A 27,370-nucleotide genomic window follows, 5' to 3' on the forward strand; every position below is an offset into this window, starting at 1 on the left:
TTTGGAAAATATTGTCAAAAAAGGCTTGACAAGTGACAGGAAAGCAGCTTGTGAATGGTACATACTGCTACCACTGTGCACGAGTGGTGGTGTTTGGTAGGACTTAATGTTTTAGGTTTAAGTTAATTTTGATGTCACCAAACAGGCTGCTCTGTCTAGGAGATAGTTTTAATCAACCTGTGACACCGATAGGATACTGCTAAGTTCCTTAAATATTGGTGGAGCTAAACTCATGAGAATACTCCGTCACACTCCTGACTGGTGCTTTGTTGATAGCAGACAGGCTTTGGGGAGTTTTATTCCCAATTTTAATCACAGGACATGGGCATCACTAACTAGCCAACATTTATTATTCATCTCCAATTGCCCTTGAGAAGGTATTGGTACTAGCTGCCTTCTTAAACCATTGCAGATAATGTGCTGTAGGTAGACCTGCTCTGCTATTAGGGAGGGAATTCCAGAAGTTTGGCCCAGCATACTGAAGGTATGGTGATATATTTTTAAGCAAGGATGGGGTGTGACTTGGAGGGGGACTTGCAGGTGGTGATACTCCCACCTGGTTTTTGTCCTTCTGGACAAAAGTGGTCATGGGTTTGAAAGGTGCTGTCTAGATCTTTGGCAAATTTCCGCAGTGCATCTTGCAGATAGTACACACTGCTGCTTTAAGCATGGTTGAGGGAGGGAATGGGTGTTTGAGTGTGTTGCCAATCAAGTGGACTGCTTTGTCCTGGATGTGGTTATGCTTGTTAGAGCTGCACTCTCTGGGCAAGTGAGGAATATTCCATTACAGTCCTACTTCTGCCTTGTAGGTGGTGGACAGATTTTTGGGAGTCAGGTGGTGAATTACTCATTGCAGTATTTCTAGCCACTTACCTGCTCTTATAGCCATTGTGTTTATGTGGTGAGCCCAGTTGAGTTTCTGGTTAATAGCAACTCCAAGGGAATTGATATTGGGAGATTCAGCAAGGGCAATAAAATTGAATATCAAAGAACAGCGATGGCCACTACCTGGCATTTGTGTAGCACAAACGTTACTTGGTACTTATGCTGTGCAGAGTTTGTTGCATGCAGGCATTGACTGGTTCAGTATTTGAGGATTTACCAATGGTACAGCAGACTGTAATAATCAGCAAATATCCCCCTTTCTGACATTATGAAGAAGTGCAGTGACCAAGCAGCTGAAGATGGCTGAGCTTATAATCGAGGAACCCCTCCAATATACTTAGATGGAAACTAGTGGTTTCCAAAACGGCAACCATTCTTCTTGGTGGTGGATATGACTCTAAGCAGTGTAGAATTGTTCCCTCCTGTCTTCCATTTTACTCTGGTTCCTTAATGATTGGGCATTCACTTACCTGACCACTGTAATGCTGCTCTTTTGTCCATATTTGGACTAAAGCTTTAATAGGGGCAAGAGTTAAACATGTGTGACGGAACTAGAGTTGAATATCAAATGGTTGCTACATTATTGCACCAACGACACCTTTCATCACCTTACTGCTGACTGAATGTATATACTTTTAAGCAATCCATGCAAACATATCTGTTATAACACGGGGTAAACCCTCCTGCGCAATTTAACCCAGCAACACACAAAAGATTTATCCCATGCAGTAGTCTGTGAAACTTAGAGTGGCCAAGAACTATTTAAAATAAAATTTAACAACTTTATTTCTTAAAGTAAAATAGAGAATAATTAATTAACAATGATTGACAACTCCTTCCTTTAATCTATCTTTTACCTTCCCTTCTATAATACAATCCAATAAACCCTCTGATTAAGATTTGCAAAACAAAACTTCTTAGGTCAAAACCAGGCAGTTTTCGATTCCTCTGGTTTCTGGTCTTCTTTTCTATCTCTTGGGGATTCGGCTTCACAGGTTACTGATTGATAAAGATATCTTTAAGACAGCTATGTTTCGGGCAGCCTCTACATGCTGGCTTGGCAGTTCCTCTCAACTGTTCAATTTTCCTTGGTCTTATACCCCCAAAGCATCGGATGTGTCATTGGCTTTTAAGATTGTCAATATACTACATTTAAATTGGGTTTTTGGGGGGCAAAATTTAAACTGATTGGCCTAATTCAAATCTGTTTTTCTCTCTAGGCAACGAGCTATCCTAACTGCTGGACCAAAAGGTGACATTGTATCTTTTTCAGAACACCTGGTGCTATGTCAGGTAGTTCTGTTGCTTTTAACTGTTAAAAGGTGCAGTACACCCACATCTTCATAACAATATCACTGCGGCCAATATAACCTGAACCTGGTCTTTCAGGCCAGTCGCAGGCACACCACCACTGTGCCACCGGAACCCTCCAAGAATTCCCTGTTTATTGTGACAGCTCACAATGTCAAGGAAAAGTTATCCTGACTGAGAATTAAACTGGTCCACATCAATGAAAGCACTAAATCCTAAACACTTGACTACCAAAGAAATTTTTTTTCATAAAACAGTTTGGACATTTTATGATATACCGCCTGGACAGGTGGGGACTTGAAAAGAACTTCTGTCTTAAAGATAGGGGGATGACCACTGCACCATAAGATCCTCAACTGACTGACTGTAAACTATAGTACAGTGGCTCAGTGGTGAGCACTGCTGCCTCACAGCACCAAGGATCCGGGTTCGATTCTGGCCTCGGGCGATTGTCTGTGTGGAGTTTGCACATTCTCCCAGCGTCTGCGTGGGTTTCCTCCGGATGCTCTGGTTTCCTCCCACAATTGCAAAGATGTGCAAGTTAGGTTAATTGGCAATGTTAAATTGCCCCATAGTGTTAGGCGCATTAGTCAGGAATAAATGTAGGGTTGGGGAATGGGTCTGGGTGGGTTACTCTTTGGAGGGTCGGTGTGGACTTGTTGGACCGAAGGGGCTGTTTCCATACTGGAGGGAATCTAATCTAAGTTAAAAGGGTAATAATTTGTGCTCCAGATCTTAGAAGAAGGAACAGCTTCGTTAAGGGCTTGACTGGAATTCTGGAATAGCAGAGAGATTAAAATGAATATACAGACAGTGGGTTTCAATGGAAAAATTCAAATCGCACAAAAGTGGTCTTAAATAAATGAGCCCAGTGTGACAAAAAGGGATGGGATTAAAACATCTAATTTTCTATTTGACAATTAAGTGAACCAATCAGAGTATATGTTGTGATGTGACAAAACGCAAGCATGCCAGCAATAATCAGACACCAGGCAAGTGCTGCCATTGTAAGTGAGAGAAAGATATATATCAAACATTAACCACACTGAGACTTCCCACAAACTCATGTTTGACAGAAAAGCAATGCAGCAATACCTCTGACACTGCCAGAAAAACAAAATCAGTGCTTTGTACTGAGTACTGCAACCAAAGTATTGGCTTTCTGATATGCTGTCAGATCCAGCAGAATTATCCAGATTTGACTGGATAATGCTGTATTTTCAAACACAAAAGGCATTATTAGCATAATCTAATTTCATAGATATTAATTGAACATAATAAATGCATATTTAACTATAAAAGAAACATACATACTAAAAAAAAAACACAAATTTGTGTGTTCGTGGGGTTCTGCAGAATTTTTACAATAGTATAATGGTTCTCAGCAGCAAAAAAAGCTGAAAACCCCTTTACTGTACAATTTAACAATTCATCTGTCAGAACTATTACACTCTAGCTCTTTCTCAGTATTTATCACTACTTAATGTCAATATTTGTATGACAGCAACACAATTTTCTTGTCACTCAATAACAAATAGCAATCTACTTAGCTTCTGACAGGTGACAGCCCCATAGTGACATTAGCCTGCTGCCACATTTCAAATAACCCGAGTGATGTCTATATTACACAATCACAAAGTTCACCATCATGTTGTAGGAAAGCAGGGGATTCAACAAAGATAATGCTGTTGAATGACAAGGAGAGATGGTTATATTGTCTCTTGTTCAAGATGGTTATTGTGTGGCACAACTGTTATTTGATAATTATCAGGCTGGGGGGCGGGGGGGGGAAGGTATAAATCACAGGTAGGGATAGAGTCCAAAGAGAGAAGAACAGTTAGACAGACAAAGGAGTGGATAACAATCTGGCTGGGAGGGTGAATAGCTGTTGATGGAGACTGTTAGAGGGTGACAATGGGCTAAGGAATCATGCCTGGATCAGTGGAGAACGCAGGAGTGTATGCCAGTATCAGCACCAGGTATACCTAAAAATGGGATGTCAACATGGCAAAGCCACCAAACAGGACTACTTGCATGCTAAACAGCATAACTAGCAAGTGATAGACAAAGTTGAGCAATCCCACAACCAACAGATTAAATTGAAGATCGACAGGCCAGCCACATCCAGTTGTGAATGGTGGCGGGCATCGAAACAACTCACTGGAGGAGGCAGCTCAACGAATAGTTCCATCAATGATGAAAGAGCCCAACACATCAGTGCAAAGGATAGCAAAATTGGAACCAATGGTTATTAAGGGGCAAACTCTCCACTGGTTGGCATCATGCCTTGCACATAGGAAGATGGTTGTGCTTGTAGGAAATAAGTCATCCTGGCTCCAGGACACCTCTGCAGGAGCTCCTCAGGGTAGTGTCCTACGGCCAATGATCTTCAGCTGCTTCATCAATGTCCTTCCCTCCATCATAAGGTCAGAAGTGTGGATGTTCACCAATGGTTGCACAAAGTTCAGCACCATTCGTGACAACTCAGATCCTGAAGCAGTCCATGTCCAAATGTAACAAGGTTTGAACAATATCCAGACTTGAGCCAACAGGTGGCAAGTAACACACTCATCACACCAATGCCAGGCAATGACCATCTCCAATAAGAGACAATCTAATCACTGCCCCTTGTGTTCAATGGTTAGGTTGTAAGTTTGCTGAACTGGTGGATTTGTTCTCAGAAGTTTCATCACCATGCTAGGTAACATCAGTGAGCCCCCGATGAAGCACTGGTGTTCTGTCCCACTTGCTATTTATTCTGACATGACCAACTATCACTGGTATCCAAACATACAGATGAAGAGGGTGACGAAACTTCTGAGAACAAACTTACAATTTGATCCACATCCTGAGCTACAAATCTTCTCTAAAATCGCAAACATTCAATGATGTTACTATCACTGAATCCCCCACTACCAACATCCTTGGGGGCTACCACTGACCAGAATCTCAACCGGATTCACCATATAAACAAAATGTCTGCAAGAGGAGGTCATACTCTAGCATGTAACTCACCTCCTGACTGCCCAAAGCCTGTCCATCTACAAGACACAAGTATGATAAAATACTCCCCAATTGCCTAGATAAGTACAGTTCGAACAATGCAAGAAGTGTGACACCATCCATGACAAAGGAGCCCGCAAAGGAACCACATCCACAAGCATCCACTCCCATCACTCAGTAGCAACAGTGTATGCCATCTACAAGATACACTGGAGAAATTCTCCAAAAATCCTTAGAAAGCATCTTCCAAACCTATGACCACCTCCATTTAGTAGGACAAGGGCAGCAGATACTCGGGAACACCACCATCTGTAAATTCCCCTCCAAGGCACTCACCATTCTGACCTGGAAATGTATCATCATTCCATCACTGTCGCTGTTTCAAAATCTGGATTGTGGGTCAACCTATAGTACATGCATTGCAGCTGTTCAAGAAAGCACCTTCTCAATGGCAACGAGGGACAGGCAATAAATGCTGTCCAGCCAGCAATACCCACATCCCATGAATAAACAATAAACAACGCTGACGCATTCACAGAAACCTTCAGCCAGAAGCACCAAGTGGATAAACCATCTTGGTTTCCTCCAGTGGTCCCAAGCATCACAGATACCAGTCTTCAGTTGATTCAATTCACTCCACAGGACATCAAGAAATGGTTGGAGACACTGGATAGTGCAAAGGCTACAGGCATTGACAAAATTCCATCAATAGTTCTGAAGATTTGTGCTCCAAACCTTGTTACTCCTCTCGCCAAGCTCTTCTGGTACAGTTACAAACTGGCATCTACCAGACAATGTGGAAAATTGTCCAGGTTATCCAATACACAAAAAGCTGAACAAATCCAGCCCAGCTGATTACTGTTCCATCAGTCTCTCGATCATCAGTAAAGTGATGGAAGATGTCATTAAGAGAGCTATGAAGCAGCACCTGCTCAGTGACGCCCAGATAAGGTTCCGCCAAGGCCACTCAGCTCCTGACCTCATTACAGCCTCAAACACAGACAAAAAAAAAGCTGAATTCCAGAGGTGAGGTGAGAGCGACAGCCCTTGACATCAAGTTTGCATTTGACCAAATGTGGCATCAAGGCGCCCTCGCAAAACTGGAATTATTGAGTATTGGGGCAAACTCTACTACTAGTAGTATCAAATTGCTTCCCCATCCATTGGCCTATTAAGAAAACTAAGGCAGCAACCTGAGTACTGCAGTTCACTAGGTGAATACTAAAATAGGCATCATTTTCATTTGCTCCCATTATTACTTCAAGATGAAGATTTCATTCAAAACCTTTACAAGTAACTTAGTTCCACTTCCCTAAACCCTTGCAATATTGTTCCTGTCCCATATAGTCATGAACACAACCTCCAGCCAATGACATTGTAACCAAGAGTGCAGCCATTGGCTTTTCAGGGACAGCCTGGAAGTGTAATAGCAAAGCAATAAAAATAAACTCTGCATATCTAATAGTAACTAACATGACTATTACATTCAAATATTCACACATTGAGCTGAATTTATCATCTAGGGCTCTATGCAAATGTAAAAATGTGTAACTTCATTTAAAATAAGTTGCTGTGTTCAGGAGAAAATTTTTCACATAAATTTTTGTCACATAGAGGGTGACAACATAAATGGAATGAGCTACCACAAGAAGTGGTAGAGGCAGGCACAATTATGACATTTAAAAGACATTTAAACAGGCATATGGATAGGAAAGGTTTAGAGGGATATGAATCAAATTCAGTAAAATGGGACTAGTTCCCCTTTTACATGAAACCTGGTCAGCATGGACCAGTTGTGCCAGAGTGTCAGTTTCCCTGCTGTATATCTCTGACTCTTTATAGAGTCAGGGAGGATACACAGAAAGATAAACTATACAGTCACATGGAAAAACGTTGCCCTTACTTCTCACAAATCTATACTGCTCAAATGGATAGTCAGTTGATGAGAAATAACAGCTTTAAATAAAAAGGGTTTTAAAATATACAAGCGTTTTTCTACCAACTTTAGAAAAAGACTCAACATTTGGAGAACTAGGCAAGATGTTTTACTATACATTTTTTTAAAAACAAAGCGTGTTCTGTATAATTCAAGATCAACTGCGTGTTAACTATATGTTAATGCTGACTTACTATAATGGCAGTAGATTCCTAATTGTTTACTGTTTAAAAAATAAAATGTTCAAACTTAACACCTCTAGGTGGAAATTCACACCCATTGTATTAGGATTCATTAACCTCATGGGTAAAAAATTAGGTCTGCAGATGCTGGAGATCACAGCTGAAAATGTGTTGCTGGTTAAAGCACAGCAGGTTGGGCAGCATCCAAGGAATAGGAAATTCGACGTTTCGGGCATAAGCCCTTCATCAGGAATGAGGAGAGTGTGCCAGGCAGGCTAAGATAAAAGGTAGGGAGGAGGGACTTGGGGGAGGGGCGATGGAGATGTGATAGGTGGAAGGAGGTCAAGGTGAGGGTGATAGGCCGGAGTGGGGTGGGGGCGGAGAGGTCAGGAAGAAGATTGCAGGTTAGGAAGGCGGTGCTGAGTTGAGGGAACCGACTGAGACAATGTGGGGGGAGGGGAAATTAGGAAACTGGATAAATCTGAGTTCATTCCTTGTGGTTGGAAGGTTCCCAGGCAGAAGATGAGGTGCTCCTCTTCCAGCCATCGTGTTATTATGTTCTGCCGGTGGAGGAGTCCAAGGACCTGCATGTCCTCGGTGGAGTGGGAGGGAGAGTTAAAGTGTTGAGCCACGGGGTGGTTGGGTTGGTTGGTCCGGGCGTCCCTGAGGTGTTCTCTGAAGTGTTCTGCAAGTAAGCGGCCCGTCTCCCCAATATAGAGGAGGCCACATCGGGTGCAGCGGATGCAACAGATGATGTGTGTGGAGGCACAGGTGAACGTGGCGGATATAGAAGGATCCCTTGGGGCCTTGGAGGGAAGTGAGGGAGGAGGTGTGGGCACAAGTTTTACATTTCCTGCGGTTGCAGGGGAAGGTGCCGGGAGTGGAGGTTGGGTTGGTGGGGGGTGTAGACCTGACGAGGGAGTCACGAAGGGAGTGGTCTTTGTGGAATGCTGATAGGGGAGGGGAGGGAAATATATCCCTGGTGGTGGGGTCTGTTTGGAGGTGGTGGAAATGACGGCGGATGATACGTTGTATACGGAGGTTGGTGGGGTGGTAGGTGAGAACCAGTGGGGTCCTGTCTTGGTGGCGGTTGGAGGAGCGGGGGTCAAGGGCGGAGGAGCGGGAAGTGGAGGAGATGCAGTGGAGGGCATCGTCGATCACGTCTGGGAGGAATCTGCAGTCCTTGAAGAAGGAGGCCATCTGGGCTGTGCGGTGTTGGAACTGGTCCTCCTGGGAGCACTTTAGGATTAGTCCTCATTAACAAGTTTGATATTTGCCACTGCACCATTACTGAAGTTCTTAATACAATGGAGATACACTAATGAACTACAGTAGGTAATAAATACATGCAAGGAATAGATTTGGTGAAATTCATCACATGCTCTAGTACTAAGCTGCACATCTAAAGGGATGATATGTAGCAGCTTTGGTTTATTACCCACCGACCACAGAAAGCATGCATTTTAATGGTCACTTGAAAGCAGAATAGAGAACCACTTTTAGTACGCAGTAATCAGAAATGATCACTTTCAAGAAATGAAGAAAATGCCTGAGAGAGAACTGATAAAGAAAAGTACATGAGAAGACCCTGGAAATGTTTGCATCCCAATGCTACTTGATTTTACATGAGACTATAATGACACCTACTGGCTAAAATGATCTACTGTTAAGACAGCAGCAAAGCCTTTGCACAAAATTTCATTTTCAGTGCCATCTAGTGTACTGGTCAGCCAACTTTAAGTTGAATTCATTTGCTAATTATTACAAGCAATCATCCAATACACAATACATACTGTTTAAATATGCTACCAAGATGTTGTTAAATTATAAGGAAATCACCAGTGCAGCAAAGAATAAATGCATAGTAAATAATGAGAATTGTAAATATAATTGCAGTCAACTTAAAAGGAACAGAGAATTGTTCCAAGATGGCAAGATTGCAAGAACAACATTATAATTATTCTAAATTTCACTGCCTAAAAATTTTAATATACAGCTTTTTCCATTTTACCAGGAATAAATGAATAGGATTGATAGCTACAGAGATATGACTAAGGCTGACCAAACCTGGGGTCTCAACCTTCATGGGTATATAGGTAAAAACAATGACTGCAAATGCTGGAAGCCAGATTCTGGATTAGTGGTGCTGGAAGAGCACAGCAGTTCAGGCAGCATCCGAGGAGCAGTAAAATCGACGTTTCGGGCAAAAGTCCTTAATCAGGAATACAGGCAGAAAGCCTGGAGGATAACTGCACTCTTCTTGAAGTAAGGATTCAGCGAGAGTCTCTGAAGCACTTCCTTTGTCCTCCACTCGTTCATATCTCTTGAGCTGGGCAAAGACAATTTGCTTTGGCAGTGAGAACTCATGCATCCTAAGCAAGTGGCTGGCTCAGTGGAATTAGTTTTGAATGATTGCACTCTCAATGCTGGTGCTACTGGCTTCTAAAAAAAAGGTTTGTACGCCTGTCTTTGCAGCAGATGCACAGAATGTGTCTAAACATTGTTGAATAGTGTCAAAAAGTGTTCTCCAGCACTTAGAGCTATAGGGATAGACAGCACGGAAACAGACCCTTCAGTCCAACTCATTCATGCCAATCATATACCCTTACCTAGTCCCATTTGCCAGCACTTGACGCATTTCCCTCTAAACCCTTCCTATTCATATATCCATCCAGATGCCTTTTAAATGTTGCAATCTTACCAGCCTCCACCACTTCCTTTAGCAGCTCATTCCATACATGTATCACCAAAAAGTTGCCCCTTAGGTCCCTTTTAATTTTTTCCCCTCTAGTTGTGGACTCCCCCACCCCAGGGAAAAGACTTTGTGTATTTACCCTATCCGTGCCCCTCATGATTTTATAAACCTTTGCTCCAGGAAAAAAAGCTCCAAGCCTATTCAGCCTCTGCCTACATCTCAAATCCTCCAACCTTGGCAACATCCTTGGAAATCTTTTCTGAACCCTTCATCACATAAAAAAAACATAGTCCACAATTCTAAGCAATAGAGAAGAATCGGAACACTGACTGCCATATAATTGAGGATCTTAGCACAGCAAGCTTTATTTGAAGCAGCATCTTATGAACTTGCACTCTCAATAAACCAGAAAAAATTATATCTTGAAATACCCTAAGTTTACTGCATTATCACAATCTCCACAACTTTCAAGTTGTCAGTTGAGGCTGTGAATGAGAAGACTCTCTGTCAGTAAGTTTTATTTAGGGCAAAGCTGTAATTTATGCTGTAAATAAAGTACAACAATGATGTGTATACCTCCTGCATTATGATTCAATTACTTAGTGTGCGTTTTGCCATTGATTATGTGGACCCACTTGATCAATCGGAATATTTGAACAACTGGCCCATTCCTGTGCCCAAAGATGCCAGTTAATACTAAGTCTTCTGCATCAGCATAGATGGCATAGTTGTTGAAGACTCTCATCTTAGGGCATCCATAGGCAGCACTCGTGGTGCTCTGCATCAATGTCTGTCTTAGATGACACATGGCTCTCCAGGTTGGGGAATTATTCCACATATGGGACGACTTGATCTTAATGGAGGGACAGACCAGACGCCCTGGGCCAGGTTAGGAAAGAAATTGAGTTTTCCGGAGATTAAAGCCAAGACCAATTTTTCAGTATACTTCTGTGAAAGCATTTTGTGTTGCTGGTCTTCCGACAGAGCAGAGATGGTGTTGTCATCTGCATTAAGTACTGAAGTTCCACAAGCGATGTCAATATAATTTTTTTTTGGATTTCAACTGGTCAAAAGGTTATCCATCCATCCTGTAGACAATGTCCTCACCACTTGTTCTGGACCAGGTGAAGTATGGTGGCGACAAAGATGGAGAAAAGAATTAGGGTGATGTTTCCCTACATGACTCCAGTTTTGATCATGAAGGTTTATGCCATATTCCCATCAGTGAGGACCATCGCCAGTATTTTGTCCTCGAGGATACAGAGAGTGTTGATGAATTTCTCATTATAGCCGACCTTTGACAAGGTCTTCCATAGCACTTTCCAACTGAATCAAAAGACTTGGTCAGATCAATGAAGATCATGTAACATGGTGGACATTGTTCCTGACACTTCTCTAGGGGTTTGTCAAGCAGTGAAAATCATGTCCATTGTTCTACAGTTTGATTAGAAGCTACAGTTCCCTTCAGACAGGAAGTTCCTCCAAATTGGGTGTCCTAAGCATTGATTTCTACCTTGTATTTCTTGAGGTAAGCCTTCAGAGAGCCTTTAAAGCACCACCCTTGTCCTCCTCTTGTTCAGAATCCCTTGTGCTGGCAAAGAAGATTCGCTTTGTCAGTGAGAACCCAGGCATCATAAGCATGTGGCTTGCTCAGCAGATGGATTGATGCCTTTCTGGAGGGATTTCTTCAGAGTCTGGGAGGAGGCGGCTCATAGTATTGGGGTAATTTACTAGTATAGATCAAAGATTTGAGAACACACAGAAGACAAAGTCGGGATTAATGGGTCTTTTTTAGGTTGGAAAGACATAATTAGTGGATTGCAATAAGGATCAATCTGAGCCCCAATTATTTAGCATCAATATTAATGATTTGGAGGAGGGGGCACAGGGTATTTGCCTAAATTTGCTGACGAAACATAAATAGATGGGAGGACATGTTGCTTTGAGGATATAAGGAATATGCAAGGGGATATGGATAGGTTGACCCAGGGAGTCATGAATGCATTAAATTCTCTACCCAGAGAGCTATAGAGGCTGAATCACAAGATATTTAGAGGAGGTAGTTAGATATTTTAAATAATCGAAGAGTTGAGGGATTTGAGGAGCTGAGAGCTGGGACAGATCAGTCACGATCTTATGAAAGGGCATGGGATACTTGATAAATCAGGAACATAAATATTAACCAATTTTCTTCTGTGTCTAAGATACTGATACCAATTAAAAAATTTATATAGCACTTTCCTCAATCCCAATGCATTCCAAAACTTTTCACAGCCTATAATGCGCGATTGAAGGATTCACTGTTGTAATGCACGTGCCCTTACTGCTGTTCAAGTGAAGACTAATGCCTTAAACAGAAATCAGGAGTTAAAATCTTGGGTATCCCTGAATCCAAGTATCAACTGAATTAAACACCTTTTTGTTTCACAAATATTTTTATTAAAAACTTTTTCAAATCTTTTACAAATAACTACACACAAAAAACGATACCAAAATACAAAAAGACACAGGTAGTACAACAATATCATATCACAATACTATTTATGATAAACTACCTAGTATTCTACCAGAACAAACATCTACTTTACTTAAGCTAAGCTTCAAACAAATTAAATAAAAATTAAATTAAGCTGAATTCAAATTATCTTAAATTTTATCACATTATTCGACTTGACTCACCATACTTCCACTCGGGGACACCAGTCATTGTACCTGTATTTTGTTTTTCCACCCAGCTTCCCCCTCCCAAGGCCCCACAGACACCCAAGCTAATTCCCACAGCTATATCACGGCCCTAATTAATATTGCCAATAAGTCTGCATCAGTATAATTTAGAAAGGGCCACTACGTCTCATAAAGCTGCTCCATTTTGTGGTGCACCATATTCGTGAGGTCGTCTTGGGGGAGATGCTTCATCACCAACCTGCATCACCCCATAAGACCTGGGGACTGGTCCAATGTCGAATTCATTAAAAATGTTCTTCCTTGCACAGTGGGTTAGAATGTTACCCCAGAAAGGGCAAATTCAGCAACCCCATGAGTAGTACCGGGTGTACTTTGACTTCAATCCCCAGGAATTCCTTCAGCTCCCTTACTATGGCACTCCAGTATGTTTGCATCTTGCAACATGACTAATAGCAGTGTGTGAGAGTGCCTATACTAATTTTACATTTGGGAAACCCTGGAGATCTCCTTCCTTGAACTTCGCTCGCCTCTCTGGCGCCATATGAGCCCTGTATAAAATCTTCAGTTGCAATGGCCTGTGCTTTGTAACATATTGAGACTTCCTTCACATTTTTTCCATATATGTTCCTACGTTTCCAATGAAATATCCTCTCCTCGTTCCCGATTCCAATCCTACAGAGTCTCTCCACATCTCCTAAGGCACGTCCTTTCTAAAAATGATACAAAATACTAACTGAAAGAGCGCCCATGCACCAGAGCACTCTTCTTCATGTTTGACTTGTAAGGCTGAGCCAGAAGCCTGGTCTTCTTCTGCATATAATCCCTTATCTGAAAGTACCAGAAAAGGCCCTATTTGACAATCCATATTTCGGACTTAGCTGGCTAAATGACATCAAGATCTCCCCCTCGAATAAATCTCCCAAACAAGAGATTCCCTTATTCTTCCATAGCTTAAAGCCGGAGTCCATTGCCCCAGGTCTAAATCTTTGGGCTCCCACCAATGGGATAAATAGCGAGGCTTTAAGCCAATTGCCCTCGCCTTGCCTCATTATTCTCCAAGCTTTCACCGTATTTAAAATGACTGGGCTCTTACACAGCCCACAGATTTCACCTTATCCACGAATAATAGAATAAGTAGGGGACATTGTGACTGTGAAACTTCAACGTCAAACAAAATTCACTCCGAATGCCTCCTTCGCACCCCCCCCACCCAATACTCAGTCACCCATATATGCTAACAGTGCGCTTATTTGATATCTCTTCAAGTCTGTAAAGTCCACCCCCACCACTTATCCTGCAGCAGCAATTTAGTAAATTTCATTAGGGGGCGTCGGCGACACCAAATAAAGGTCCCTAGCCAACCATTGAGCCAACCATAATACTGTTCTGGGTAGCAACAATGGGAGCATTCTCATGGGGGACAACAGGCGAGGAAGAACATTCATTTTAATCAGGGCTACTCGGCCTAACCATGATAACGGGAATCTCTCCCACCGCTGCAAATCCCGTTTTATCTTCTCTAGTAGTTGCACATAGTTAGCTCCTTACAACTGGTGGAAGGCAGGGGTAATAAAAATTCCTAAATATAAAAAACCTTTGACGACCATTTAAACAGGAACTGCATTCCATCCTTCAGATTAGGCACCTCCACTAATCCACCCACCAGCATGGCTTCTGATTTTGTGAAGTTGATCCTGCACCCTGAAAAATTGACAAATAAATACATTTTTTGAATCTATCAGGGAACAGATTCCTCCGGATTGGCCAAGAACAAAAGGACATGATCAGCGTATAGGGTGATCTTATGCTCCCCCATTCCCACCCTTAGCGCCGCTAGGTCAGGATCTGTCCTGATAGCCTCAGCTAACGGCTCAATTGCCATTGTAAATAGCATCAGTGAAAGAGGAGACCCCTGTCAACTACCCCTCCCAATATTAAAGTTATCCAACTTAGTGCCATTTATGATGACTGCTGCCTTAGGATCATTATACGACACCGCCACCCATCTAGTAAAGGTTGCCCCCACAGCAAAGCACTCTAGGACCCCAAACAGGTATGGCCATTCTACCTGGCCAAACGCCTTTGCTGTGTCTAGGGAGACCACCAAACCCAGGGTCAATCTTTGTTGGCATATCTGCACTATGTTCAGTACCCTCGTGATAATGTTGGAGGAGCTACGGCCCTTAATAAAACCTGCCTGATCTTCTTTTATAATATAGGAGAACACCTTTTCCAACCTCAGGGCCAGCACCTTTGACTGAATTTTAAAGTTTACATTCAACAATGAAATTGGTCTGTATGAAGCACATTCTTCGGGGTCTTTCTTCTTTAAAATGAGGGAGATATTAGCTTCCCTAAGAGAGGGTGGAAGACAATCCTGTGCATATGAATAGCTATACGTCCACAAAAGTGGCTCCACCAACACATTCATGAATTCCTTCTAAAACTTACACAGGAATCCATCTGGTCCTGGTGCTTGGCCACCCTGGAGATGCTTCATTACTTTCTTGCTTCCTGCACCTATCGTCATAGGTGCATTTAACAAGGAGACGGGTTCCACATTTATACTGGAGAGATCCAGGTTCTCAAAAAAGAACTGCATTCTCTGTCTTCACCGCCCCCTGGCAGGTATAACTCTGCAAAGTATTCCCTAAATCTAACATTGATCTTCTTCAACTCAAGGATAATCATGCTAGCCTTCTCTCCAACAGACAAAATGGATTGGGAAGCATTTTTCTTTTTAGTCATATGCCAAGTATCTACCTGGTTTATCTCCAAATTGAAACAAATTTTGTTTAGCAAAGGAGACCTTTCCTTTGCCACCTGTGTGCGCAATGAGTTGAGAGCAGCCCGGAGAGCCGTGACTCACTGCAGCTTGACCAACGAAGGCCTATAATAATATGCTTCCTCAGCTACCTTCAGCCGGGTCTCCAGCATCCATTGTTGATCCTCCCTCTGCCTCCTTCTAGTTGTTGGATACAAAATAATCAGGCCTTGTAAATATGCCTTAGTGGCCTCCCAAAGTATTGCTGGATTACTGGCTGTACCCAAGTTGATATCCCAGAAAGCCCTGAACTCTCTTGTGACATATTCAACAAACTTGCTATCCCTTAGCAGGAATGGGTTTGTGCGCCAGAGCCGTGCATCTATACTGCCACTCTTGATTTTAACATCTAAATACATTGGCACACGGTCCAAGATTGTTACATTCCCAATTTTGCAAGCCAATGTTGTGTCCAAACAGACAGCATAAGGAACATGTCAATTCTCCTATGGGTTGGAATAACATGTCTCTTCCATTAGGGTGGAGATGCCTCCACACATCCACTAGTCCCAACTCCTCACACAAGTACATCAACTGTCTAGATTGCGTGGGCATACCTGCTGAGCCCCTTGGCATCCTGTCTACCCCAGGATTCATTAGGTGGTTAAAATCTCCTCCTATGACTGTGCAGCACACTCCAAGATTCATTAATTTAGCAACTGCATCAATTAGAAATTTAAAAAGGTGTGCCGGGGGACATTCAGGACACCATACTCTTCTCCATGTATTAGAGCTTTAAGAATGATGAACCATCCATGTTTGTTCTTACTTTGCTCAGTTACCTGGAATGGGAGTTCCTTCTTACCAGTATAACTACTCCTCTACTCTTAGAGATAAAGAAGGAGATGAATATCCTGTCATAACCCCCCTGCTGCAGCTTCAGAAGTTCCTTATCAGTTAAAAGCATCTCCTGCAGCAGGGCAATGTCCACTCTTTCCTTCCTAAGGCTTGACAGCACCTTCTTTCTTTTTAATGGGGGAATGACTCCCCTTTACATTCCAGGTGCACCACCTGAACAAATCACTAGCCATGGTCATCCAGGGCAGCTCATGGGTTTCCCAAGGCGACGAAGCTTACCTGTGGTGCAGTGAGCGAAAAAGACATTAACTCTATAAAGTCTAAAAACGACTATAACAACTGAAAAACTAACCACTACATTTAACTTAAACAAACACCTGAATAAACCCCAATCTACTAGAGATCTCCCCCATTGCCCATTGGGGGCAATTCTCTCAATCCTTGCGACCATCCTGGCTCCTTCCAGCTGAGGCCACACCAGAGTCCCAGGCAATGCACAGATAAAGGACACATGTTATTTACATTCTGAGAGTTAACAATGGACACCCACCCTCCTCCCCTGCACACCTCTTCTCCATACATCTTAACCACAGATATAGCCACCCCCAATCCAAACAAAACAGACAGCAACAAAGGAACCCAGACAATAACGAACCAAAATGATAAATAAATAGGTTTTACTCAGGCAGTACAAAAGCTATAAAACAGGTAACCACAAAAACGGGGAGAGAGGAGAAAAAGTGGCGCAGAAAAAGTAAAGAAAAACTGTACCATTGTCTGTAACCGTTTCTCTTAACTTCATCAAATGCCTTTCTCTTCTTAGCTCCGGCTCGAGAAGTCTTGAAAGAACATTATTCTTCAGCCTTTGTATTTAAAGCCTGTGGATCTCTTCTCAGTCTTCTTGCTGTTTCAATCACTAACTGTTTTTCTTTATAATGCTGGAGTCACACTAGGACCGGGCGAGGTCACAGGTCTGGCCCGGACCTACTTATTGTGATCCGGTGGGCCCACTCAACATTCACCAGACCCGACTCCAACCCCAGCCCCAGGGATGTCGGGAGCCACTTCTCCAGGAATCCAACAAGGTCCTCGCCTTCCTTGTGCTCTGGGAGACACACGAGCCTCAAAAGTTCTTCCTTCTACTTTTGTTTTCCAGGTCGTCCACTTGTTCCTGAAGGACCTGGAGCTGGTCTTCCAGCATTCGGATCTTTCCTCCCACGATGTCCACCACAGTCTCTGATGCCGCTGTCCTCTGCTCCACTGCTTCTACTCTTCAGTCCAGTGTTTGAATCTCCTGCTCATGCTTTTTCAGCATGGCAGATATTGGCTCCATCGCTGCTTTGATCTTTTCTCGGAGTTTGGCAAACTCTGAATGTAAATGCTGCTGCCCCATTAAACCCAAAGGGCCAACCTGGGGAGATTGAGCAATGGCTACAGGCACAGCAGGGGAGTACCCTGCTTGCTGTACTTCTTTCACCCCTTTTGCTCTATTTGCCTTTATCCTGATCTTAGGGCTGTCAAGCCACAATTTTAGCAACTTCAGGTGTTCAGTAACTTTATATTATTGATTTTTCTCCTGGGGTGCTTAACGAGAGGGGGCAAAGGCTTACCTTGCCAGGGGTTATGGCACAGAGCACAGCACAACAGACCACTTGGACTGCCATGATCTTCGATCTCCAAATTAAGCTCCTTAATTGCAGTTGATTATATATAGAGAAATTACTTGTAAGACGAGAATCTGGGGTCTAAATTCAATCTGGCTATTACATGTTCTGTTACTCTCTCTTCTTTTCCCCTTGGGATTCACCTGAACATTGGTATCAGTTCGTCCAGAGGCTCAGATTGGATTGTGCCACTGGTATGAACTGCATCCAGAGATGCCACTGATACCAACAACCCTCCATCTATTACAACAGGAATTCAAGATTACTTTCTGATCGGCATTGGGCTTCCCAGTTCACCTATAACTCATTTACCTTGATTGGATAGTCATCTTGCAAAATAAGAATAATTCTGTTTAATTAAATTTAGGAAATAAAAGTTCTTACCTCAGAAACATCCGGTGTAATCAAATTTAAATACTCCATACAACAAATCGCATTTGCTACTACGAAAGGTTTTCTGTCGTACAAGTCAAACAAGGAGCATGTGGATGGTGAAGTTTGAAACTCTGCACTGGCTGATGGGATGAAATCCTACTTTTACTTTAATGCCATGCATTGTCAGGAAACTCATACTTTTGATGACATTGCCACAGATGGAAATGACCCATTCTCTGGAATCCTAACTGTACTTGCAAACCAATGATTAAAGACAAAACCATAGTAAACAAGCATCTTTTATCCCAGAAACCCATCAATGGAATCCACAAACATCAGCAACGTGATTTAAAGCAGAACAGGAAGGCAACACTCTTGAGATCTTAAAGCTTCACTCGAGCAAGAATTTGCAGATACATAGTGACAATCACACAGTTTCAAAACCAGTCAAACACACTGTGCAAGGTAATTTATTTAAATAGAACTAACAACTTAGGTACATATAGCATGTACAAAGCACAAAATATGTCAAGGTGCTTCACAAGAGCAATATGAAACTAAAGTAACACCAGGCCACATTTGACAGAAATCTGGTTACTAAGGCAGGTTTTAAAGTGAAATATAGAGGCAGTAAGGTAGGTACAAGGGCATTCCACAGCTTAGGGCTTAGGCAACTGAATTGTGGTGACCAATGGTGGAACAAATAAAATTGAAGCAGCTCAAGAGGCCAGAATTAAACCACCACCACAGAGAGGTTGCAGGATGTCACAACTGTGGTGTGAGGGTCAACCATGAAGGGGCTTAAAAACAAGAGGGAGAATTTTCAAAACAACATGTTGCTGAACCACACATCTAAAAGATAGATGAAAAGGAAACAGAATGCCAACAACACAGAACAAAGCCCACTCAGCCTATGTCCATATCAGTTCTCTTTAAGAGTTACTCAATCCCTGCCTTAGCCCTTTGCTCTTTAAAAATTCTTCTTCCAACAATTATCCACTTTCTTTTAGCGAGCCATAACTGAATCATCTTCCATCACATCCTCAAGAAGGGCACTCAAGATTCTGAATACTAATATTGCAAGAACCCTTTTCCTCATGCTGCCTCTCGTTCTTTGACAATTCACTTTAAATCTATGTCCTCTGATTTGTAACCTTTCCACAAATGGGAAGAGCTTCTATTCACTGTGACCTGACCTTTCAGGACGTTGAGCACCTTTGTCACATCTCCTCTCAACACTCCTATCTCTAAAGATAACATTTTCAGTTTCACCAAGCAAACCATAGAAGACAAATTGCTGTCAGCAATTTCAGCTAAGTTGGTTGAAGACCAATTCCAGAATTTCAACATGGAAAATCAAGGCTGACCACAGCATCGAGAAAGATTTACACTGTTGGAGGTGCCATCTTTAGTATCAGTTTAATGACTGAGGTCCTGTCTACCTTCTCAAGTAGATGGTAAAAGAAAGTTACCACTGCCCAGTTTCAAAGTAGAGCAGGAAAATTATTTCCGATGCACAAACCAATGGCGCCCCTCAAATCAGCATCACAAAAGTTATCTGGTCACGATCACAATGCAGTTCATGGGAGGCTAGTTAAACACAAAACAGTTGCCACATTTACTACATTACAATAGTGACCTTCTTTGCAAAGTACTTTGGGACATCCGGAGGTAACAAAAGACTTTATTCGAAAGGAAATTGTTCTTAAAATTGATTGTGATAATTTCTCTTTTCTCACACAAAAGAATATGAAATTAAGGAAAGGCTTTGGATGACAAAATTTATGCTGCAAAAGTTTGTGAGCTGATGATAGATGAACTAAAATGGAACAAAGCATTTACAACAATGAATGTCGACTAGAAAGAAACAATTGGGTCCAATATCCAACTACCAAAATCAAGACAATAACAGGTTATGTTGGTACAACCCTCAATGTATCTAACTGGATCCAGGTGCAGAGGATCAATATTAACATTAGGAGAAAATGAGGACTGCAGATGCTGGAGAGTCAAAGTCAAAAGGTGTGGTGCTGGAAGAACCATAGCAGGTCATACAGCATCTGAGGAGGAGAGTCAAGGCTTTGGGCATCAGCCCTTCATCAGGAATGTGAAGAGGAAAGGGGTCTGAGAGAAAAATAGGAGGGCGAGAGTGAAGGTAGATGGGATGGTGTTAGGTGGATGCAGGTAGGAGGTGATCCAACTCAGCACCACCCTCTTGACCTGACCTACCTGTCCATCTTCCTTCCCACCTATCTGCTCCACTCTCCCCACCAACTTATTGCAATTACCTTTTACTGGCATCCACTTATTGTCATCCCACCTACCTTCCCCCTAACCCCAACCTAATCTCACCCCCCCCCCCCACCCCCCGCCCGCCCCCCAATTTTTCTTTCAGCCCTCTTAGCCTTCCACATTCCTGATGATGGGCTGGTGCCCAAAATGTCAACTCTCCTGCTCCTCAAATGCTGCCTGTTCTGCTCTGCTGTTTCCAACTCAATATTAACATTATCATGCGAAATACCCCTGGTCTCAGGTTTTAAGCAAGAAAGTGACTTCACTTATTATCATGACCATGACCATCATAGTAAAAGCAATGCCCAATAAAAATATAGCAGGTACACAAAGAAAACATCAGATATCCAGAATAATAGTACCTGCAGCTCCTCTGAGACTCGTCTTAAGTGAATGGTTATCTTTGTGATGAGGTCACAGTACATCTGCTCTGAATGCTGCTGGCACACACACTTGTAAACACAGCTAAAAAAAAGAAAAAGAAACATAATCTAGCTTTTAGCCTTAGCATTGCTCATTAGACACTGTACTATTCCTGTATATGTACATCAGATGAGCAGAGAGAAAGTAAAGTTCTGAAAATTGGGCACATTAATTGACCAAGGGATTTGACAGCTTACAACATTTTATTGTATCTGCAAATACCACAGCTCAAATCCAGAACAGGATGAATATATATCTTTACCTACATTCATAGACTATGAGCGCTACTAGAAAGGTCAGCATTTATTGCTCATTGTGAAATGCCTTCAAGAAGATGGTAATGTGCTACCTACACAACTGCAGTCCACATCATGCAAGTACATCCACAGAGATGGGAGGTGAAAACAATGAGAGTTTCAATATGTGGCTGTCAGTCATTACCAGCGCACATCAAAATTAACCTTGTGAAAATAGTTTAGCAATCTCACGTTGACAAAATCAACAGTGTAATGATTGTAAGAATCATTACCAGGAGAGATTAAAGTGCACTGTTGAAGCAGTGTTGCAAGTTTTATTCTGCATTTATCACAGCTACATTTTTCCTTGTTTTAGTTCATCTTTGAAATATGGGAGTCACAGGCAAGAACATTATTTACTGCACATCCCGAAGTGTCCTTGAGGAGATGGTGGTGAACTTTCTTGAGCCATTGCAGTCTATCAGTGCTATTAGATAGGGGGGGCGACAGGATTTTGACCCAGCAGTAATAAACGAATGGCCATACATTTGTAAATCAGGATGTTCTGCAATTTGGAAGGGTATTTGCAGGTGGTGGCATTTCTATACATCTGCTGCTTTTATACTTCTAAAGTAATGATTGCAGATTTGAAGGACTTCATGAGGTGTTTTAGTGCATCGTTTGGATGGGACACATTGCAGCCACGTGAACAGCTGTAGGCCACTTATCCCTTTGAGTCCGTTCCACCTTTCAGAGAGGTCATAGCACCGAGCACATCCTGGCTCCATCAACATGTGCCTTTCCCCCATATATCTTAATACTTTTAGATTAACCAAAATCTCTCCATCAATCTCAGTTTGAAAATGACCAATTACTCGAGCTTCAATTATCACTTGTGGAAGAAATTTCCAAACTTTGCCTGTGTAGAAGTATTTCATAAAATCACCCTTAAAAAGGTCTTGTTCTAATTTTTAAATGATAATGACTGGAACCAAATTCCTAAACCAGTAGAGGTAGGGTAGATAGAGAGGAAGAGGAATTCAGTTCCATTTAGCTTCTTGACAATTTCGAATCAAATCACACCTAAACCTCGAAATTCAACAAAGCATAGACACTGGCCCCAATTTTCGTTTCCAGGGCGGGGGTGCAAAGTCGAAAAAATCTGAGCTCTATGACCCTGTAATTTATAAATGGCCACCCAAGATTTGGATTTCCAGTCTGGGGTAGGGGCTAGCTTGAGAGTCAGGCTGGTGTGATGAGGAACGAGCCCGAAAGGCTGGCTGCTTGCCAAGATGGGCTAGGTGGAAAACCTGTTTCCAAGCTCTGGATCTGCATACAAAATTTGAAAATAAAGAGTTCAACAGAAAACCTATCTCCTGCTCTCAACCACTTATCGCTATGTTACCCCATGTCTATTTATCCAAACCTTATGGTTCCTCGTGCACCTCTGTCAACAGCACCCATTTCCACCTACCACACTTTCCCCTTCACTTATCATGTCCATTATTGATCATTGAGGATTTGCAGCAACAACATTCAAGATGCTCAACATCAATCCAGAACAAAGCAGCCAGCTGAATTAAAAGCAAACTACTACAGATGCTGAAAATACGAAATAAAAACAAAATGCTGGAGAACCACAGGAGGTCTGACAGCATCTGTGGACAGAGAAACAAAGTCACTGTTGAGTCCAAAATGACTCTTCTTGCAAATTGAACCGCAATTTACAATTCCAGAGAGATTCCATTAATTTAATCACAGTGGAGAGGTTCCCCATTCTGGCAAAAACGAAAGCCGTTCTTTTAATTTATAATATTTGGAATCTGGGTATCATTCTGGTAAATTTATACTACACATCCTTTCAAGGATATCCTTCCTGTGGTGTGATGACCAGAACTGCTCAGAGCACTCCTAAATATCTTCTATCCAAAGCTATGTACAGCTCAAGTAGTTGGTTAACTCTCCAAGCTGCTGAGTTATTGTACAGATGTTCCATTATCATGCTGGATAGCATCATCAGTGCGACGTCCGTAAAGCATTGTTCTGCCCGCTTGGTTTTTGTGTGGTCTGGTCGGTTAGGGAAAAGTGTCACTTCCAGGTCTTCTCTGCAGCAGTTTGTACACTGGGTCTATGCATTTGCTGATGGCCTTTTTGGTTGAAAACCCGGCTTCCAAGAACTTTCCGGCGTGAATCTTGTTCTAGAACGGTTACTTTGTCATAGTTGAATTTGTCAGTGTGTATGCAGATGAGGGAGAGTGGATCATGTTGAGTTGCCATTTGGTGTTCGTGAAGTTGGATAGCTAGTTTTCTTCCTGTTTGTCTGACGTAATGTTTGTTGTAGTTGTTGCAAAGGAATTTGTAAACCACATTGGTCCTACATGTTGCGCATATGGGGTCCTTTTGCAATGTTAAAAGATTAAATTGGAATATTTCTCTGGACATGAGTGTAATATTAAAGGGTTAAATTACACTGTCTTTGAGCGGGGACAACAGTCAGACAAGAATGTGAATCACCCACAACCCAATTCGACACAGTCATTTGCTACTACTCCCCTCTGCTATTGTCAAGTTAAATTCTTGTTCAATCTCTTTCATTCAGAAATGCTTTCTGGCCAGGGGTATGTTGCACCTACATTTTCTTGGGAAAGTCACTGAGCCAAGAGATAGTCCAGTGGGGTGGCATGGTGGCTCAGTGGTTAGCACTGCTGCCTCACTGCACAGGGTCCCAGGTTCGATGCCAGCCTCGGGTGACTGTGTGTGGAGTTTGCACATTCTCCCCGTGTCTGCATGGGTTTCCTCCGAGTGCTCCAGTTTCCTCCCACAGTCCAAAGATGCGCAGGTCAGGTGAATTGGCCATACTCAATTGTCCATAGTGTTAGGTGCATTAGTCAGAGGGAAATAGGTCGGGGTGGTTTACTCTTCAGAGGGTCAGTGTGGACTGGTTGGGCCGAAGAGCCTGTTTCCACACTGTAGGGAATCTAATCCGCATAACTATTCCCCCCCAGGATTAGGGCATTTGATTATCTGAGGATGATCTCATCCTACCATTGTGACTGGGGGTTGTCTTGAGTAGCCAGAGTTTCTGTCAGCATTGCCAACTGACCTGTATAAAGGGGATGTGTGTTCTTTGTTCAGGGCGTCACTTTGACTCAACCTTGCAAAGGGGGTCAAAGGGGATCACCTAGCTTGTACAAGCTTTAATAAACTTTAACTGTTTGCAGAAGTTGGCGTGTGCGAATTCCATTTCATGTGCGAAACCTCAGGGAAGGAACCTAACACTTTGTCCTGGTAAGTAGTAGGCGTAGTGTGCCTGTAGGTTGGTGTGCTACTATAATATCTAGTGGTCGTAACAGCCTAGCAGTTAATTCTGATACATTCTTCACAAAAAGCAGGGTGGCCAGTGTATTGGTGGGTACAGGGTCTTCTTAGCATTGTCTGTTGCACGACATCAGCGGATGAAACAGATGGTGTATCCATTGCTTGCAAAGACTACGTACAGCTATAGTGTAGTTTCAAGTCTCTTGCATTCTGTTCCTCCAAATAAAAGTCTAGCATTTCTTTAGTTTTTTTTGATTATTTTCAGCCTCTACTCCAACTCCCAAAATTGAGATTTCCATTTAGAAAACATCCTAGTCTATCTTAGGTTTAAGTAGATCACATGTTGTATTTACCTCCTAAAACCTGTACACTCAGTGTGTTGATATCTGTTGGTAATTTTATCCTCCCATTGTTTACAATGCTGCTATTATTTGTGTCATCACCAAACTTGTTGCTTTCTATCTGATCATTTAAATCATTAATAAGTATGGTAAATGAACAATTAAGTGATGGGTGAGGAGCTAATCAAATGGGCTGTTCTGTCTTGGATGACACTGAGCATCTCGAGTGTTGCTGGACTCCACTCATTTTGGCAAGTAAGATTGCTGATATTATTAATGGGTGTAGCAAAAATTCCCACTCTGCAGGAGAGACATTACTCATTCTATTCAGCACATGCTTTACACCAGTCCTTTTAAATGATTCAAGGTACAACATTTAAGGTACTTTGTTTTGCCATTAAACTCAACTAGTACAACAAGTTGCCAAATAAACATTAGTCTTTTGAAATTAAAACAAGTAAAATGAATAACTGGAAGAGCAAGAAAACGTACATAAATCAAGATGGCCTTAGGATCTAATCTCAGTAATGTTCTTACAAAAAGCAGCAGTCCAGCACATTCAACAGAACTTAGTACTTGCTATGAGATTAGGAGGAAGCTAAAGGAACATCTCCAGGAAATGTATGATATATGAAAATACGGCAAGCAGCAGCAAATCTTATTAGCCAAGTAGATTGGAGTCTCCAAACTGAGACATGCAGCCTTAACCAAGGAACTACAAGTTGGAATATTTAACTCGATGTCAAATTGTACACAGAGACTGAAAGAAGCATGGTGTGTGAGTGTGTGAGTGTGTGTGGAAGAAATAAAGATTGAATTGAGAGAGAGATAAAAGTAATGAAAGAGCAAATTTTAGAAAAAATTATTTGAAATCTTTAAAATTTACAATAATTAAAATCTGAAGTGATGACAGTTTATTGGTTAATCAAATGTTTAGTTGCAGAGTAATTACTTGTCATGAATTGGGTTTCATCATGCTGTCAAATGTTCACTTACACAAGAACATGCATACCCAAACTTTCTCTGCACCTACTGAAGTTAAGACCTTCCTGATAGCCCTGTCTAACTATTTGGCACTGATGACGATGTCCTGATTTGCTCCTTAATAATGGTGACTATTAATGGCCTGATAGTAATTTCTAGTGTAAAATTGGACTAGTTTCTCCACAGAACACTTAATGGTAAGGTACTAGGGAGTGTTGCTGAACAAAGAGACCTTGGAGTGCAGGTTCACAGTTTCTTGAAAGTGGAGTCGCAGGTAGATAGGATAGTGGAGGAGGAGTTTGGTATGCTTTCTTTTATTGGTCAGAGTATGGAGTACAGGAGTTGGGAGGTCATGTTGCGGCTGTACAGGACATTGGTTAGGCCACTTTTGGAATATTGCGTGCAATTCCGGTCTCCTTCCTATGAGAAGGATGTTGTGAAACTTGAAAGGGTTCAGAAAAGATTTAGAAGGATGTTGCCAGGGTTGGAGGATTTGAGCTATCGGGAGAGATTGAATAGGTTAGGGTTGTTTTCCCTGGAGCACTGGTGGCTGATGGGTGACCTTATAGAGGTTTACAAAATCATGAGGGGCGTGGTTAGGGTAAACAGACAAAGTCTTTTCTCTGGGATAGGGAAGTTCAGGACTAGAGGGCATAGATTTAGGGTAAGAGGGGAAAGATATAAAAGAGACCTAAGGTGCAAAGCTTTCACGCAGAGGGTTGTGCGTGTGTGGAATGGGTTGCCATAGGAAGTGGTGGAGGCCAGTACAATGACAACACTTAAAAGTAATCTGGATGGGTATATGAATAGGAAGGGTTTGGAGGGATATGGGCCAGGTGCTGGTAGGTGAGACTAGATTGGGTTGGGATATCTGGTCGGCATGGTCGAGTTGGACTGAAGGGTCTGTTTCCGTCCTGTACATCTCTATGACTCTATGAATGCACATTCCAGATCATTATCAATATAATCTTGATGATCTATTTAGTGAGTTCATACAATTAACACTTTATGATCAATTTGATTCATATTCACTTATAAAAGGTGGGCATTTTCAAGGTAGAAACTCAAGACTAGTGGATTGTCACATGCACCAGTCCTGGACCACAATTATTTACAATATATATTAATGAATTGGATGATGGAAATGAATGTACCAATCGCCAAGTTTGCAGAAGTTACAAAAAAAAGTGAAAAGTCATCGTGAGGATGACACAGAATCCAAAGAGGAACATAAACAGGTTGAGTGAGTGGGTGTGTCGTCCCATTTCCGTACCTTCTTTACTTTATTCCAAGCCATGGAGAGAGCGAACGATCGCCCGTGTACATAAAGACATGTATTCTCAATCTTGTCTCGAACAGCAGATTCTTAAGGAATTATATAGTCACTTACAGGGAGCAGCATCCAATTAAGGCAACAT

The 27,370-nt window shown here is 42.1% G+C and overlaps 1 protein-coding gene across 1 annotated transcript in view; it reads right to left on the reverse strand.

The window, feature by feature from the left end:
• cacul1 (CDK2 associated cullin domain 1) overlaps positions 1 to 27,370 on the reverse strand; it is a 117,086-nt gene that overhangs the window by 46,904 nt on the left and 42,812 nt on the right. Inside the window, exon 3 of the mRNA XM_060842129.1 lies at positions 21,013 to 21,115. Coding sequence (XP_060698112.1) covers positions 21,013 to 21,115 — 103 coding nt within the window. The remainder of the gene's footprint in view (positions 1 to 21,012; positions 21,116 to 27,370) is intronic.

This window comes from Hemiscyllium ocellatum, chromosome 22 (assembly GCF_020745735.1).
Source record: "Hemiscyllium ocellatum isolate sHemOce1 chromosome 22, sHemOce1.pat.X.cur, whole genome shotgun sequence".
Classification (NCBI taxonomy): Eukaryota; Metazoa; Chordata; class Chondrichthyes; order Orectolobiformes; family Hemiscylliidae; genus Hemiscyllium; species Hemiscyllium ocellatum.